The sequence below is a fragment of the Prenolepis imparis genome, unplaced genomic scaffold (assembly GCF_030444845.1).
Source record: "Prenolepis imparis isolate NDT839.2.m4 unplaced genomic scaffold, iyPreImpa1.0 SCAF_2, whole genome shotgun sequence".
NCBI classification, from domain to species: Eukaryota; Metazoa; Arthropoda; class Insecta; order Hymenoptera; family Formicidae; genus Prenolepis; species Prenolepis imparis.
This window is the reverse complement of record NW_028141160.1, coordinates 6,971,021-6,987,900: the sequence shown is the minus strand read 5'-3', so window position 1 is coordinate 6,987,900 and position 16,880 is coordinate 6,971,021. Positions and strand designations below refer to the sequence as shown.

At 36.3% G+C, this 16,880-nt stretch overlaps 1 protein-coding gene across 1 annotated transcript in view; it reads right to left on the bottom strand.

Moving 5' to 3' along the window:
• LOC145932903 (uncharacterized) overlaps positions 1 to 16,880 on the bottom strand; it is a 144,137-nt gene that overhangs the window by 83,431 nt on the left and 43,826 nt on the right. Inside the window, exons 3-4 of the mRNA XM_083032130.1 lie at positions 4,066 to 4,241; positions 3,913 to 3,954 (exon numbers count right to left, since the gene is read on the bottom strand). Coding sequence (XP_082888256.1) covers positions 3,913 to 3,954; positions 4,066 to 4,241 — 218 coding nt within the window. The remainder of the gene's footprint in view (positions 1 to 3,912; positions 3,955 to 4,065; positions 4,242 to 16,880) is intronic.

Below are 16,880 nucleotides of genomic sequence, written 5' to 3'. Positions count from 1 at the left end.
AAAAAACAATTTCTTTGTATTGTATGGATTATTAAAAATGTCAAAAATAATCAATCATTAGGTAAAAAAAAGCTCGAGTCATAAGGCTAAAATTAATTATTAGTATCTAATATCTATATATGATATAGAACAGTATAATGAGCGAAAATATTTTATTAATTCACTTATTAGTCATGAGAAAAATAGATATATACCTAGGCTAATAATTAATTTTGGCCTTATGCATCAAGTTTTTTTTTTTCTTAATTTTTTTTATGATTATTTTTGACATTCCTGATGATTATACAATGCAAAAAAAATTGTTTTTTGAAAAATTCCTGGAGGGGGACTACCAAAAGAATTCTCTTATTGACCCTTCTCTTTAATATACAGAAATGAAAAAAATAATCAGAATAAATATAAAGCCAACATATCTCGCGTCGATTCAGTTGGCTTTTGCCGTCGGATTTTTCCGGAACTTCGCGCAAAGATCCAGGAATGCGCATTTTTTTTCCATGTCCACCTGCGGGGAGTGAAACGGTGGCAGACGGGGATTATTCGGGACTCCGGGCGAGAGTCGTAGGAGTCAAGGGGCGACGGGGTTTCTGTCGTTCATGTAAGCGTCAATCACACACACCGCGCATATATTTACGAGAATCGCGCTCCGGGGCGTCCCTCCCCACGTCTAACTGACTCGACTAGCAGCGCGTGACGTCTACCAGGCTCCGAAACACACCCCCAAAGAGGGAGGGAGGGAGGGAGGGAGAGGAGTCTATCTACCCTCGGCGTTTCTCGCCGCTCTGTGCACCGATGTTGGCTAAATAATAGCTCCCGGGGGAGGGTATACGACGTGTCAGCCGCCTTGACAGCACATGACGTTTCGTACGTGCGGAATATACTACCTACGGATAACCGGGCGACTTGGTCTCCGACATTCGATTCCTGTCGACACAATATATATATATATATATATATATAGAATGTCGCAGGTATCGTTTCGCGGTAAAAAACTGCGAATTCGTCCATTTTCCCCGTACAAAGTAATGAAGAAAAAATTGACACGTGCACACACATATACATATATATTAATAATTGTATCGTCTGAGAAAAATAGTATTGCCATGAGCTGATAAATTTAATAGGAGCGAGATTTGGAACCGCGCGGGACTTACGTATTAATAAAAATTTGTACTGCTGTGCGTAAAAACGTAAATAAAAAAAGGGTCAATACGGCAGAAATTATGCAAAAGCATCTCCTCACTGACGTTTTTCGCGATAGTATCCCAAACTGTCCCTCAAAATGTCGCGCGACCCTATTTTACGACGTCGCCGCCTCGCGCGAACAATCGTGCGTTCCGCGAACAAAAAAAGCTCCCGTCGACCTGTCTAAAGTTGTTGCACAATGACGCGATTGTCTCGTGACGATGACGGCTAAAGTGCCACAAACCGTTTTCTGGCTTTATCGACTTTGCCGCGTTCGCAGCAGTTTATTAGCTCAATCATATGCAAACTGCAATGTTTTTTTTTCCCCCCCTTTTATTTAAATATCCTTTCATTAGATATTTCATTTAAATGTAATTTTATTTAAATTTTATTAAAACACCATGTAAAATTTGATTATTACGTATCTCGCCAGGTTTATATAAAGTCTGTTTCACAAATCTCGACATTATCGATAAGTGTCGAAGAAACTATCGCTGTCATTTTATAATTCTAGTATAGTTTTTTTTAGGCTCGCGCAGCTGCTTGTTAAATGTCGAGTTTGATAAGACAGATTATTCCAGAGAGAAATTATGTAAATTGATTAGGGTCAAACGTATCTCACTTTCGATTATTCTTTCAACATCGTCCCTTCCCCACCTTATATCGGCAGATTTAAAAAGATGTTCGCCGAGTCATAAACCACGGCGAAATGACTCGGACAGATTTTATCGCGAGCTCTCTTAAAACTCTCCCATCCGAGGTACGCAAACCCCTCGAGAGCGATGTTTCAGACTTAAGTTTAAAGTATTCCTCTCTCCCGGTTGTTGATAGGCGTCGGGGAAACGCTATCGCGTAAATTGACCCACCTCGTAACGGAGCGGGCGATCGGATCGACACCGTCAAAATTGAGAAACTCATTTTTTTTCCGAAACGCTATTTTCGGAGAGAAGGTCCCCGAACTGCGGCGGCATCCATCGATCGGCCATTTGAATTTTAAAGTGGCCTAACGCTGTTTATACACGTTCGGGGATTCTCTGGCCGCGCGTGCATTTAAATCAGCCTCTCGTCCCAGGGATGAACTCTCATCGCGAAAATAATTTTTATCATAATTACATTACTCTCGCGCGTCGATCATTTATGCGCGACACGCGCGCGTGATTTTTCATTTTTATTACTCATCCCCCAGAAGACACACACGTGCCGATGCAGTGTGTATATATATCGGTATCGTCGGGACACGGGAGTCCCCGTTCGTAATGGCCGACAAAGAGCGTATATATCTGCAAATTCTGAAATAATAAACCGAGCCGGCAGAGCAGCGGCGCATCGCTGTAAAATAATCAGGAATTCCGCCCGCGTTCAGCCCCCCGTCGTACGAGAGAGGCGCCAATCATGACAACATTCAATCGCGTTCACCACGTGCAACGAGAGAACGAGAGATAGGGTTAAACGCGTACATACACGGTGTGCAAAATGTTTCGGAATGAAATCCGCCGATTGGAATTTTTGGAAATCCCGAATTCCAGTCAATTGGATATAATCAGCGCCATAATTAGTGATTGTCACCGCCCGTATTGCAGGGACAAATGTAAAAACAATTGGAAAAAATGAGCGAGCCTTTCTCCGCCGGATAAGTAGAATTAGCCCTCTCCGAGGGATAAATAATTGACTATTGTAAATGACTGAATTATTAATCAGGCTTTTTATATAAATATCTTAAGGTATTATTTTATTATAAATAAGTGATCGAGAAGATAATTCGTGATTGTCGCGCACTCGTATTGCAAGAACAAATGTAAAAACTATTTTTCTCTGCGAGACAAGTAAAATTATCTCTCCAAGAATCAATAATTGACTATTTTGTAAACTGTTAATAATTATTCTCATCGTGCTTTTTATATAAATTTCTCTTAAAGAATTATTTTTTAAGAAATAAATAATTGAAGAATTCTTTTCTAAAAAAGATATGTAAAGTCGATACTCGCATATATCAAAGTTTATTGCTTTTCCGTGATGCTCATTGTGTTGCTGTCAAGATTCGCGTTGTGCGTTACATTCGTAGCATCGAGAGACTGTCATCGAGAGGGTTAGCAGTTTGACAACTTGTTTAAAATAAAATTAAATAAAATAATATTAGTTTTAAATTAATATGTTATAATATATACCTTATCCGCGATTAATATTTTTTGACAGAAATCAGCTGATAACTATCAAAAATATTAATCAAGTTTTTAAAGTATTATAACATATTATTTAAAACATATTATTTTATTTAATTTTATTTTGAACAAATTGTTAAACTACTAACCCTCGCGATGATAGCCTCTCGATGTTACGAATATAACGCACAATGCAAATCGAAACAGTCGATCAGCATCGCGGAAAAGATGCAACAATATACTTGCGAGAATCGACTTACGATTAACATGCCTTTTTTAGAAAGAGATGTTATAATATTTTAAATTCAATTAATATTTTTGACAATTATTAGCTGATTTTTGCCAAAAAATATTAATCGCGGATAAGATATCATAACATATTATTTAAAATATATTATTATTTTTAATTATTGACAATTATTAGCTGATTTTTGCCAAGAAATATTAATCGCGGATAAGATATCATAACATATTATTTAAAAGATATTATTATTTTTAATATTTTCAACATATATACACTCTCCATTATCGCTATAGAAATGATATATAAAACAAACAACTTCTCACTCACCGATACGTGCAATAACGGAGTTGTAGTACACAGCGCGTTGATCTGAAAACAAAATATTCAAATTATGTATATACATATGTGTGTGTCGAATATCTCATGAACAAGTTTAGAAAAAATGTTTGCAGTTTAGAAAAAATGTTTTATTTTGCATACCTCATAGTTGCCCCGATGTCGCCCGATGCCTCCCTGGGCCTCCGCCTCCTCTCTTGGTCCTTCGTAGCACTCGCGAAAATACGAATAATTACGACTGCCCGATACTTTACACGGCACTCCCGACACGCGAAACTTTACACGGCACTCCCGACACGACGCTCGAATCGCAATGCTACCTGTAACAAATAAAATACATACATATATTAGAATCTTATTATTTCACATTATAGCATACACGATATAAATATGTAAGCTAGAATTAACGATAGATATATCCACGGATCGCAACACATTCGCGCGTGCGAAAACAGATTAAGTTGGGTTATGTTGGCAAGAGATTTTGCATCCAATTTTTCGCGAAATATGCGTTTCGAACAATTACGACTACATATACTAACGTTGAAATTATGATATGCGATTGATAAATATTACAATACAAAGGTTCGAAATGGTTTCTAACGATTATGCTTACTAATTAATCACAGCGGGACACAGCTCCAACTACCTGATACTCGCGGCGTTTCGGTAATGGCCGCTATTCGCTACAAACATCGGCAACTTCATTCTAATAGCGCGCGCGCGCGGTACTATGAATTAATATTAATAATTAATTAAAACTCGAAGGAGATTCGTTCGAAAAGATATAGCTTTAGAAAGAAAAATTATTAATCGAGAATAAGGTATATTATATAACATATTATTTACAACATATTACTATTTTATAACTTTTACCATATTATTATTTTAAAATTTAATTAACAAATTATAACATACACAATATAAATATAAATATAAATATGTAAGCTAGAATATTTAATTAGCAAATTTTCGCTTTATTAATATTTTTTGATAGAAATCAGCTGATTAAAGCGTTAATTTGCTAATTAATTTTTAAAATAATAATGTTATAAAAATTAAAATAATGTTTTAAATAATATGTTATAATACTTTAAACACGATTAATATTTTTTACAGTTATCAACTGATTTCTGTCAAAAAATATTAATCGAGAATATAAGATATTATAACATATTATTTACAACATATTACTATTTTAATTTTTTGACATATATTATTTTAAAATTTAATTATTAAATTAACGCTTTAATCAACTAATTTTTGTGAAAAAATATTAATTGAATTTAAACTTTTTATATTATTTTTGAAAAATATCATTTTTTTAAATATAAAACCGAAGAATGGCGCGCGCGTAGCGCGCACTTGTGTTGTTCTATAGTAATATATAAAATTGTATAAAAGAAAAAAGAGTGATGTAGCCAGAAAATTTTACAAATTGCCAAATAATTGATTCGCATAACTTATCAATTACCTGACCCTACACCTATGCGAGAAGAATAACAAAAGTTTTGATTTGGCATCGCTTGAACACGAAGGAGAAAGACCGGAGATGGTATCGAGAATAAAGTCGACGGAAAGAGAGAGGAAGAGAGAAAACTGAGGAACAAGCGCGAGAAACAAGCAACAAAAATCTAGGAGAGCGAACGTACAGGCAGTGGCAAATGGCGGAAAATCGCTGATTTCTCGTGAAAATCGAACCGCATTGCCAACGCGGCTACCAAGCGGCTCTTAATTGGACGACAATAATTATCAGTGCGCCCGCCTTTTTCGACCACGGCTTTTCCTTCGAACGGCGAATTTTATTTCAGTCAGTCCGGAAATTGCCGCTCCGACGATGCAGGTCAAGCTGATTCAGCTCCGGTTGGAAAAAACGAGGGGATAAAACGTCGTGACCTCGCGACTTGCACTTGGGCTTCTCTCAATTTTTGGGAAAGATGAGAAAAAAGTTCAACTACATTTACTATTAAATTAACTGTATATAAGACTTGCTTCTTTTTTAATTAAAATTTTGGAAAGCTTAAAATTAATATAAAGTTAGAAAATTACAGAAGTATATTTAAGAAATTTAATAGAAACAATTTTAATATAAAAATTAATACTATATGTATATATTTTATATAGTATTAATTAATTTTTGGAAAGCTTAAAATTAATATAATGTTAGAAAATTACAGAAGAATATTTAAGAAATTTAATAGAAGAAATTTTAATATGAAAATTAATACTATATAATATATAAATTTTATAATATATGTATATAATTTTTTCTATTAAATAAAATAATTTTAAAAAATTTAATTTAGTAAAATTCTGAACAAAAATTCTCTGAAAATATAAATCGAGAAATATAGACGAGAGATAAATATTACAAAAAAATGACGAGAATGCTGATGAGCCCATCTATACAAATGAGTGTTATGAGCCATCTATACAAATGAGCGCTGATGAGCGATCGACGCGTTTTATAACCGATCCTCTCGAATTCGATCGGCGAAATGGTAGGTGAACACTAATTACAACGCGCTTCGACTAATTAGTACAACCAGACTCCGCGGTTAGGTGTTAATTAATTAGAGGGCCTCTCATCGCGCGGATATACGCATCTCTGCGTGTATTGATAAATCGGTCCAAGTGATGTAACGACGAGTAACGAGTATCATATTATTCGAGAAATTTCAGTCTCGCAACTTATCGGTCCTATTTTCCGCTTATTTATTATTTTCACGGAAACGCTTATATTTAGTACATATATGTAAAAAAAAAAAACAATATACAAAGTTGGGATCCTATTCTTTTTTTTTTTAATTTTTTATCGAATCTGAAGAATATTCAGGCAAAAAATTCCTCATCCTCAACGTGACATATTTTGACAATTAAACTTTGAAGCAAGCTTATATATATTCCGAAAGAAGGCTGTATCGAGATCGAAGAGAGTATTACGCAGAAACCTGCCATTTTCCCTCTTTCTCCCTTCATCTTGGAGCAGGTTACCGCGAAGAGGCTTCGCTTCGAAGTGGGGGAGAAGAAAAAAGAAAGATCGAAGGGAAGCGGAACGCAAGAAAGGAACTCCGAAGCCAGGAAAAGCTCGCCTTCGCATATCTCTCTCCTCTCTCTCTCTCGCTCTCTCCCTCCCTCTCTTTCGTTAGCTCTTTGACCGATGATTGGCAATCCGTAAGCCGATTACCGGGGCCGAATGAATGTGCTCGTCGGCCCGCGTCTGGCCCGGTCCAACTCCGTGCATATATCCCCTCCCCCTTCCCCCCGAATCTCCCTCCCCCCTCAAATTTCACCATCCCCGCACCAGGAAACCGTCCCTCGGTGATCTCCTTATTAACCACAGCCCGGTAATTGCAATCGACGAGCGATTATACCGCGCTTCGCTGGCCTTTCTCTCTCTCCCTCTCTCTCTCTCTCTCTGCATACGGCGGGATTAGGCAGATTAGTCGAAGGTTATACCGCTGGATAATTGATCGCACCCTTCTCGATCGGTCGCCACCGTGCAATTAACCATCGTCGCCCGTCGTAAAAAATTATACGCCGTTGTATGGATTGAAAGTCGCAATGTCTTACCGCGTATATCGCATAGAATTGAGAATGAAAATGAAAAAATAAAATCGCAATATTTGCATAGTAGACTATGACTAAGCTAATTAATATTAAGAGATTAGTTTAAATTAAAATTTAGACTTAAACATTCATACGTTGAATAAATAAAACTTACATCATTGATAAAATATGTACGAAAAATAAAATAAAATTTCATCAAGTCAATTTTATAATAGAATTTTTTTTTTAATCAAAATATAATCGCGCAGAAAATTTCGCGAAAAAAACATTTGCAAAATATTCGGAAATATGTCGACGACGTGTCATCGGGACTCCACGTCGCCGTCGGTTAGCTTAGCTTAGAAATTATTCCCTCTCATTTTCCTCTCTTAATTTCCCGGGAGTCAAAGAGCACGAAACGCCGGAAGCGAGCACATATTTAATATAGCGGGCGACACGAGGGGGGCGTGTGTACATCTGTCAATGCGGTATACCGAGTCTTTGCGATTTAGAGGCGCGAGCGAGAGAGAGAGAGAGAGAGAGAGAGAGAGGACCGAAGGCTTGCTTGAGTTATTGGAGGTTGTCAGCATTGGCTTCTGGTGCCAGGAACACGTGCTCCGATTTCGCGGTAAATCCTCGTCCTGACGACTATACCCCCGTGTATTTCGGTACGATCGACCCTGACGACCTCCGCGCGCGATTCTTTCTCCCGCGCAATTCACAGTTGTACAAGAAAAGGGGGACGAGAAGGGAAAGAGAAAGAACACCGGCTTTCCGGCGCGCGAAAAATAATGGCGCACCGTTTTACAGAGATGGACGATGAATCCTTTCTCTCTCTCTCTCTCCCTCCAAAGAAAAGAAAAACGACGAAGAAATGTATATTATATATATGTATATAGACGTGGTAAATATAAAAAAATATACGCTATAGTGGAAATAATTTTTTTTTTATATGTATATAAAGACGTATAAAAAATTGTCCTCCACCCTTTTCCATGACGTAAATAATATCGCGTTTGTCTCCGAGCTTTTACGCGAAAGTTTGCTCAACGTTTCTGTCATTCTAACTCACCCCTTCCACGTCATTCGTCGTCATTTCATCGGGAGAGCTTTGCGTAAATATATACGCAAGAGATGTTTGTATTAAAAACAATATGTACTCAAGAGGAGCCCGCATATCGTAGGATACCAAATGCACCGCCGGTAACTCGAAACACGAAATGTTTGGTCTGCTAAAAGTTCTTCTCTCGCGATACCTTTAAAATGGTCTTGTCGCAAAGGGTGATCTTTCGCCTCTCGCGCGTGTGTCGAATTAAAAAAGGATCCAACTTTTTAAACGCCGCGTGTTCGCTTTCACACGAGTTTTCGAAGAGTATCTCGCACAGCCACGTTTAACAATATATTTTTTTCATGATCAATCTTAAACTAAATAATTTTTTTATAACATCCTGTCAATAATTGTAGTACAATCATTATACATGAAAAAAATTCGCTTCAATTAATTCAAAGGCTGATGATAATCGAGGGGTGTCTCACTGTCTCAATACATGTACGTACACTTTTTCTGCAATTACGCATTACTTCGCATTACTTCACATTGATTTACAAGCATAAAACAATAATAACTCAGACAAGATTAAAAAGTAATGTTGTTATGACGTTTTTTAAGATACATATATTTTATTAAATATTATAATTAATGTGAAATCATTAATATTTGATATTTAATTTGTTCAGATATAATCTAATTTTATTTGTATTTTGTGTGTTCAAGTTTATATAAGAGAAATTTTTATTAATTGTTTCTTAAGTTAATTTTTTAAAATTTCTGAATTTTTTAATCACAAAGTTTAAAACAAGACATTTTTTTAAACTTATGATTCGGAACACGTAACTTTTTGTTATATTTTTATTATAATATAATATTTTAATTTAGGTGTTTCAACTAAATATTTGCAATACTAATTTTAAAAAAATATTAATTTTAAATTTTTTGCATAATACATTGGTACTATATGATTTACAATAATATCTCACAAATTTATTTTCCTTAACATTTCTTTTTATAATCATTCTAATTAGATTTTTCTTACTATATAAATTAAACAGTATACTAATATTTAAATATTGTATTTTATTAAAAAAAGAGAATTAACATAATTACACGCATTCTTTAGAATTATACGGTGCATTACAGTGGAGTTAAAATTCTCGGTAATTCGCAATACATGTACAAATTTTTGAGTGAGACACCCCTCGCTGATAATTAAAATCGACAGAGATATTTCTTCATAATAAAAGATCGTTATCTAATTAAGCTCGGTGAGTTATTGCGACAAATATATATTAGATGTATATAAAGTAAAATGCGGGGTGACATGATAGATCTAATAGAAAAGCGCGAGTACGAGGAGGTCGGGGAAAGTTTAGAAAAAAAAATCATGCCCGCCCATAGAAGCACTCTTCTTGTCTATTCAATCGAGTCGCCCTTCGGAAGCTTTATCGATTTCTTTTCACCACGATACGAAAATAGTTTCGAGTGGCCCGACGGAACTCGAGGGCTTCTTAAGGCCGACGCGAAAGGGTGTACTTCTCATTGACAGAGAACCCAAAATGGCGCCTCCGATACGAGAACACCCACTGAATGCTTGTACATGGAAAATGCATTAAATTTGAAAAGGCTAAGTAACGTCCACCAAAATAACTCGCCGGTAAAGATGTTGATTGCAGCACGCAAATGTGTGTCATGCCTGATTATTCGAAATTTAAAAATATATGTATATATACTATTTAATATATGTACAGCATATATATTATTATACTATTAAAGGATCTGATTTTTTTATGAGATTAAAGAAGATAATTTAATTGTATCAAGTTTTAATTTTTCTTGAAGAAATATTACTGCATTCGAATATCCTATAGACTTATTATTAAGCTACAAGCTTGAATAGAAAAGACGTAACATAAAAAAAAAACGAATAAACTGTAAGGAATTCTTGGGTAGATTAAAAAAAGCACGGATGGATATGGGTGAAAAAATTATATATCTCGAGAAATCGAAGGAATACCCTTTCGCGCGAAGTGGAATCGCATCGCGGATAAGTTCGGGGAACCAGAAGAAAGAGGAAGAAGAAACGTAACCGCGTATAGTGAACGCGCGCGAGGGTGGATGATGTTCGTGGAAAAAGAGAGCAACCGCGTGTTCCCATCGGACCTGAATACGCCAAACTTGTCGTCGACTGAACCATTAAATTCCTTTGAGAGGAGGATGCGCGCGGTGCCAAGGAATGTTTATTCGCGAGTAAGCCTTCCCTTCCCGAGGAGCTTCGCGATGCGCGCTTCTTGTGTCTGCATAACATAACGGGACAACAAAGAGAAAGGTCACATTGTGACGAGATATATGAATAATCGATATAATAACATGACAAAATAAATTATTATATCGCGTGGAGTCGGAACATATTTTATGCTTATATTAATATTTATGTGTGTTTGTTAAGAATATATAATTTTTATATTTATATATATATAATATATAATTATACAACAATTTATATATAGGTACGCAATAAATATTATTTTATAATTATTTTAAATATTATTTCATATCATTTTATAATCATAAAATAAATATATTATTTTATAATTATATATATATATCTACATAAAAATATTTATAGTAATATTTTGTTCGCATAATTTTGTATAATCATATATTTTTATCAATTTTTATCATGATTACACACATTATCTTCGAAACAAAAATTGGAAAAAAAAAATATTAGGTATATATCCTCCTCTAAATCGCTTATATCGCGTAATTTCGCGACAACTTTAATACCGAATAAAATGAATTCGCGAGGTAAACGCGTCGACGTCTCTTAAATATATTTCATCCCGTTAACACTCCCATTTACGCTCATTATCCCCAAATATCTCGCTCCACCGTGACCCCGAGATTTGAAAAAGTTTCTTATCGTCGTGTCGGTGGGGACGAAAATATAGGAAACGCACAACGAAAAAGGAGAGAGATGCGGGATAAGAGCGTTAATTGTCCAATAAAGTCGAGTTACGGCCGGCAAAAATATCGTCGTTAACGCGATCGTAAGGAGAACTGGAAATGACGCGGAAAGACGTTATTTTTCGTTTAAAGTCCTCCTCTTCTTCCCCATCGCGTTTGTATCGCAAGCTTAAGAAAAAAAGTTATCCTCTTATTCGCGACTTGCGAATTCGGACACATTGATTGTGATGAGAAATTTTTTTCTTTCTATTATATTCGTTAATACTCATTCTAAATAATTGTCTCCTCACCAGGATATCAATATTACACTATTTATATTATTTATATTGCTTAAAATTGATTATCTTGGTATATTTCTTTTATTGCAAAAAAATACGGAGCACTCATACTCGTTATCATTTATTAATGGTAGCAAGATGCTGCTTCTGAACACACCGAAACGAGACTCGTGCGGGCAGATATAACAAAAAAAAATACGAGAGAGAGAGAGAAGCGCGCAGAGGAAGGGGGGATTGAGAGAGATGAAAGGGGAATGGCAGAGAAATTTCTCGAGAGACGGAAGGAGTCGGGAAAAATGAATTCAGTCTCTCCCTACGGCGAAGAAAAAGAGAGCGAGAGAGAGGCTGAACAAGCGTGCAGAACTCCCGGGAACAGGATCACGCGGGATTATGATTATCCTTGGCGTAGGAAAGGAGTGATTTATCCTGTCGCCGTCCTCATTATAGCTCCCGGTCACATAATCCAACCTGGCGTGCCACACCCTGAACCACTCCGAGCGATAGATTAAGGTATGTCCATACCGACGTAGTCGCATCCTACAGTGCGCAAATTAAGCGCTGTTGCTGAACGCGGGATATATATCGCGTCACGGTGCATCCACGTTTCTCGGACTCCCGTTAACGAAATTTACGCGGTATCAAGCGAATGCTACTACTTAGGAACGCCGAGGAAGGGAAAGAAAGACCATTTTTGGGGGTATTTTTCAACAGCAAAAAACGACACAATTTGTCCCCTCTTTTCTCTCATTTTCTAAGAAGAGATTGATAAATTTTTTTTCGTTAAAAAAAGAGATTTTCGCGAATTGTCTTCTCCCACGTCGTGTACAGACTCGCTGTCCGATGTAGAGCGGAGGGTGAAGAAAAAAAAGGGTGTTTTTATGGAGAAGAACATAAATATAGGGTATTATTCTCCTGGAGTTGGTCGGTCGGCTGGCCGTCGCCCTGATTTATAGGCTCGGCCTGTGTGAACATGGTTGTCGGTATTTTTATTTAAATTTAATACACTTCCACTTGACGCGCGCGCGGGGGTGTATTAGACAGCATTTTGATAAGCAAGTACTTATATATGAGTAAAGTACAAGTACCTATATATCGCACCGGCCGCTGATGATGATAAACGACTGCATCGGGCTCTCTTATTGCTACCTTACTGCTAATTTACAAACAGAGAAATATATCTAGCGCAGACGCGAGACGACGGTTGATTTCACGGTCGTATTTCTCTATTCAATAAAATTATCGCGTAAAATCAACCGTGATCGAGTCTAGGGATATTCACATGGAATTTTCTCTACATGGAATGTTCCTTCATTAACACAAAGAAAATGTAATATGAAAATATAAAGCTTTGACGCTTGCTTTGACGACTTATTTTCGTGACTACTCCAATATGTAGCTGTTCAACCGATGTATTATCGAAAACTTCCGAAAGTTTGATTTATCCTCCCTTACGATCTATTTAACAACGTATCGAGATAATTCGATGTAAATCAATATATATATACACTTTTCCCGGGCAGGAAGGAACGATATCGCATATCGGGGGCGCATATAATCCCTCATTACACCTTAATCCAAGTGGGCGAGCTCGGGCAGCGGTATACACAGGAGTTAAGTCGATTCCTGCTGCATGATGGATCGAGTTAATGTAGCGTACCGCGAGTTTACACAGCGCGCGCGGACGTTAGGCCTGCGATGATCCTAAGCTAGGTGCAGGGTGAAAGTGATCGTGGGAGAAGCCGCAGTGGGCTCTCGGCCCGCGGGAAGCCACGGTGTATCTCTATTCCGCGGAATTGAACCGAATTCATCGAATATTAAACCGTTCGATCGGTCGACGAACTCTTCTCTTCAGAAAATATAATATTTAATATATATTTTTTGTCTTCTCTATATACAGGGTGTCCGGTAATAGTCGCATCAACCGTCGTGTGCAGATTCCTGGGATCATTTGGAGACGATTTTTCCTCAGCAAAAATGTCGAGATACCAATAATTTTCGAGTTATAAGCGATTGAAAATAAAGGGTTTTTCGCAAACTAAGCCTTGTGGAAATAAAATAATAATAAATTCACATTCTTCAGTTAATTTTAGGTAGAGTTTACTTTAATAGAATTTTAATTTAAGGCTTAGTTACAAAGATACATGATGGCAAAAATTGAAAACATGCAAAAAATAATGACCTCCCTCGACATTTTCGCTGAGGAAAAATCGTCTCCAAATGATCCCAGGAATCTGCACACGACGGTTGATGCGACTATTACCGGACACCCTGTATATATAAATTTTTTATATATAATATTTTGTCCTGTTAGCATTGTGATAGGAAGAGAATATATTATTATATACACACAGAGAGAATTTTAGAATTTATCCTGAAAATCATGGTAATCGTGGAACAATATGGTATGGAAAGAATTTTATGAGAATTTCTCTGATTAATATTTATCACAATAAAAATAATATCTCGAGGGATGTCTCACTCATCAAAAATTTGTACATGTATTGCCGAGAATTCTAAATAATTTCATGTAATGCACCGTATAATTCTAAGTAATGCGAAGGAATGCATGTAATTATGTTAATTCTTTTTTTTTAATAAAATACAATATTTAAATATTAGTACTGTTTAATTTAGTAAGAAAAATGTAATTAGAATGATTATAAAAAGAAATGTTAAGAAAAATAATTTGTGAAATATTATTGTAAACCATATAGTATACCACGCAAAAAAATTTCTAGATATCGCAACAAAAATTATCGCTATTTTTTGTATCGGATAGAATATCGTTTGTCACAGATAGAATTATCGTTTGTCACAGATAGAATTTTTTAGTTCTGTCTCTGTCATTTAGATTGATTACGTGCAAAATATATACGATATTACAATATTTGCTAATTGTTTATCTACCTCAGTTAATTTTTCGCACCTACAAAATTTTTGCTATAGTTGCAAAATCATTTTTTTAGTGACCAATATATTATGCAAAAAATTAAAAATTAATATATTTTAAATTTAATATTGCAAATATTTAGTTGAAACACTTAAATTAAAATATTATATTATAATAAAAATATAACAAAAAGTTACGTGTTCCCAATTATTTAAAACAATATCTTGTTTTCTTCGTATAAAATTCGTGATTAAAAAAACGTCTCAGAAATGTTTAAAAATCAACTTAAAAAACATTTTTAATAAAAATTTCTTTTATATAAACTTGAACAAGCACACAATACAAATAAAATTAGAATAGATTTGAACAAATTAAATATCAAATATGAATGATTTCATAAATTATAATATTTAGTAAAATATATGTTTAAAAAACGTCATAACGTTATTTTTACTTTTTAAGACGTTTTAATCTTGTCTGGGTTATTATTGTTTTATGCTTGTAAATCAAAGTAATGCGTAATTCCAGAAAAAATGTAGGTACATGTATTGCAACAGTGACACACCCCTCGTAATATCTATTGCAATAAAATATAAAATATGTTTGATTAATTTTACTATGCAGTTTAGTTTTATATTTTATTGTAATAGATATTATTATTTTTATTGTGATAAACATTAAGCAAAGAAATTCTCGTAAAATTCTTTTCATACCATATTGTCCCACGATTACCACCATGATAAATTTTCAGGATAAATTCTAAGAGAAAATTCTATCTGTGTATAAATTTCTTATCTATTTATATCTCTTATTTATATCTATGATCCCTCTTGATTATTAAAGTTGAATCGAGAATAATTTGCCTTTTAAAATTCGGGAAAGTCGAGGAAAAAATTGGATCGCTCTTCGAACTCATTCCCGTGACTTTAAAAGCTGCTAGAAATCCCCGAGCGAGAGTATATATTCGCGGACAATATGTTTTCTTGTTGTTGCAGCGAGAGGATGGTACCCTGTTCCGTGGGGTCGGCGCGTTTCTGCCTCTGGGGTGGCCTCGCGGGGGCTTGTAACTCGGTTAAACCGGCACGGATATTTCATTAGCCGTCCCCTGAAATACGCCGACCCCACGCACGACCCCAGAAAACTCGAGAAACGTTGGTGCTGCGCAAGGGTGGGCTTGCGGAGGACGAATCTCGGAAGGTACTGTGTGACGGTGTCGTTTCGCTGTTCGAATTCGCCGCATTAAGTCGAGTACCTCCGGCACCCTACTTTCCGCTAAATTGTTGACACGACAAATATATCGTGCTTACGACCCGTGTATCATCGCACCTCGGTTAGCTGTGCATTTTAAATCATCCGGACGAAAGCGACAAGATTTCATCTCGCCGAGATGGATGTTGTGATAATAAATAAAGAGGGCGCGAGCGCGGAAATGAATTTCCCGTTTATACTACAACTTGCACGTACCTATACATATATTTTCTAAAAAAATAATAATAATAATAATCATTGAATAATCATAATTAAACGAGATTCGCGCGAATCTCTTCCCTCGTCGTGTCAGCTCGCGCGAATATACATATTTTGACGGATGCCAGACACGCATATATATATATGCGCATGTATATACGTTTCTCCTCTGTGTTTCGCAAATTCTCCGCCACAATATGCACGCCCGGCGGGCAGTCGTGGTCCGAATACGTTTGCCTTTGCCATCAGAATTCTCTCTCGCGGAAGTGCATTCTCCGAGAAGGTGCAAGATACGTGAACGAATGCGAGACAAGCCGGAAGAGGAAAGGGGGAGGGGGAGGGCTACGAGGAAGCACAGAAGGATAGAAGGGATGGTGGTGCAGCCGGTCACTACAGGGGAACGAGGCGTTATCACGGACATTAGCTTTCAACGGAGCGTCCGGGATATAAAAGTAGCCTGAGGCAACCATTACTCGGACATTGTCCGCTCGAGTCTCTTTCGCGAATCCCCCCTCTCCCTATATATATATATATATATATATATATATATATCCTTCTCTCTCTCGTCTTGCAATCGCCGTATCTTTTTATCTCTCCCTCTCTATCGCTTTCTCTGCATGATTCCGCTCCATCTTTTTTTCTCTCACGTCCTTCTATCCGCCGCTGTCTTTTCGAATGTGTCGCTCCCTTTCAAGCAAGAGAGAGAAGGATAGAGAGAGAGAGAGAGAGAGAGAGAGAGAGAGAGGGAGAG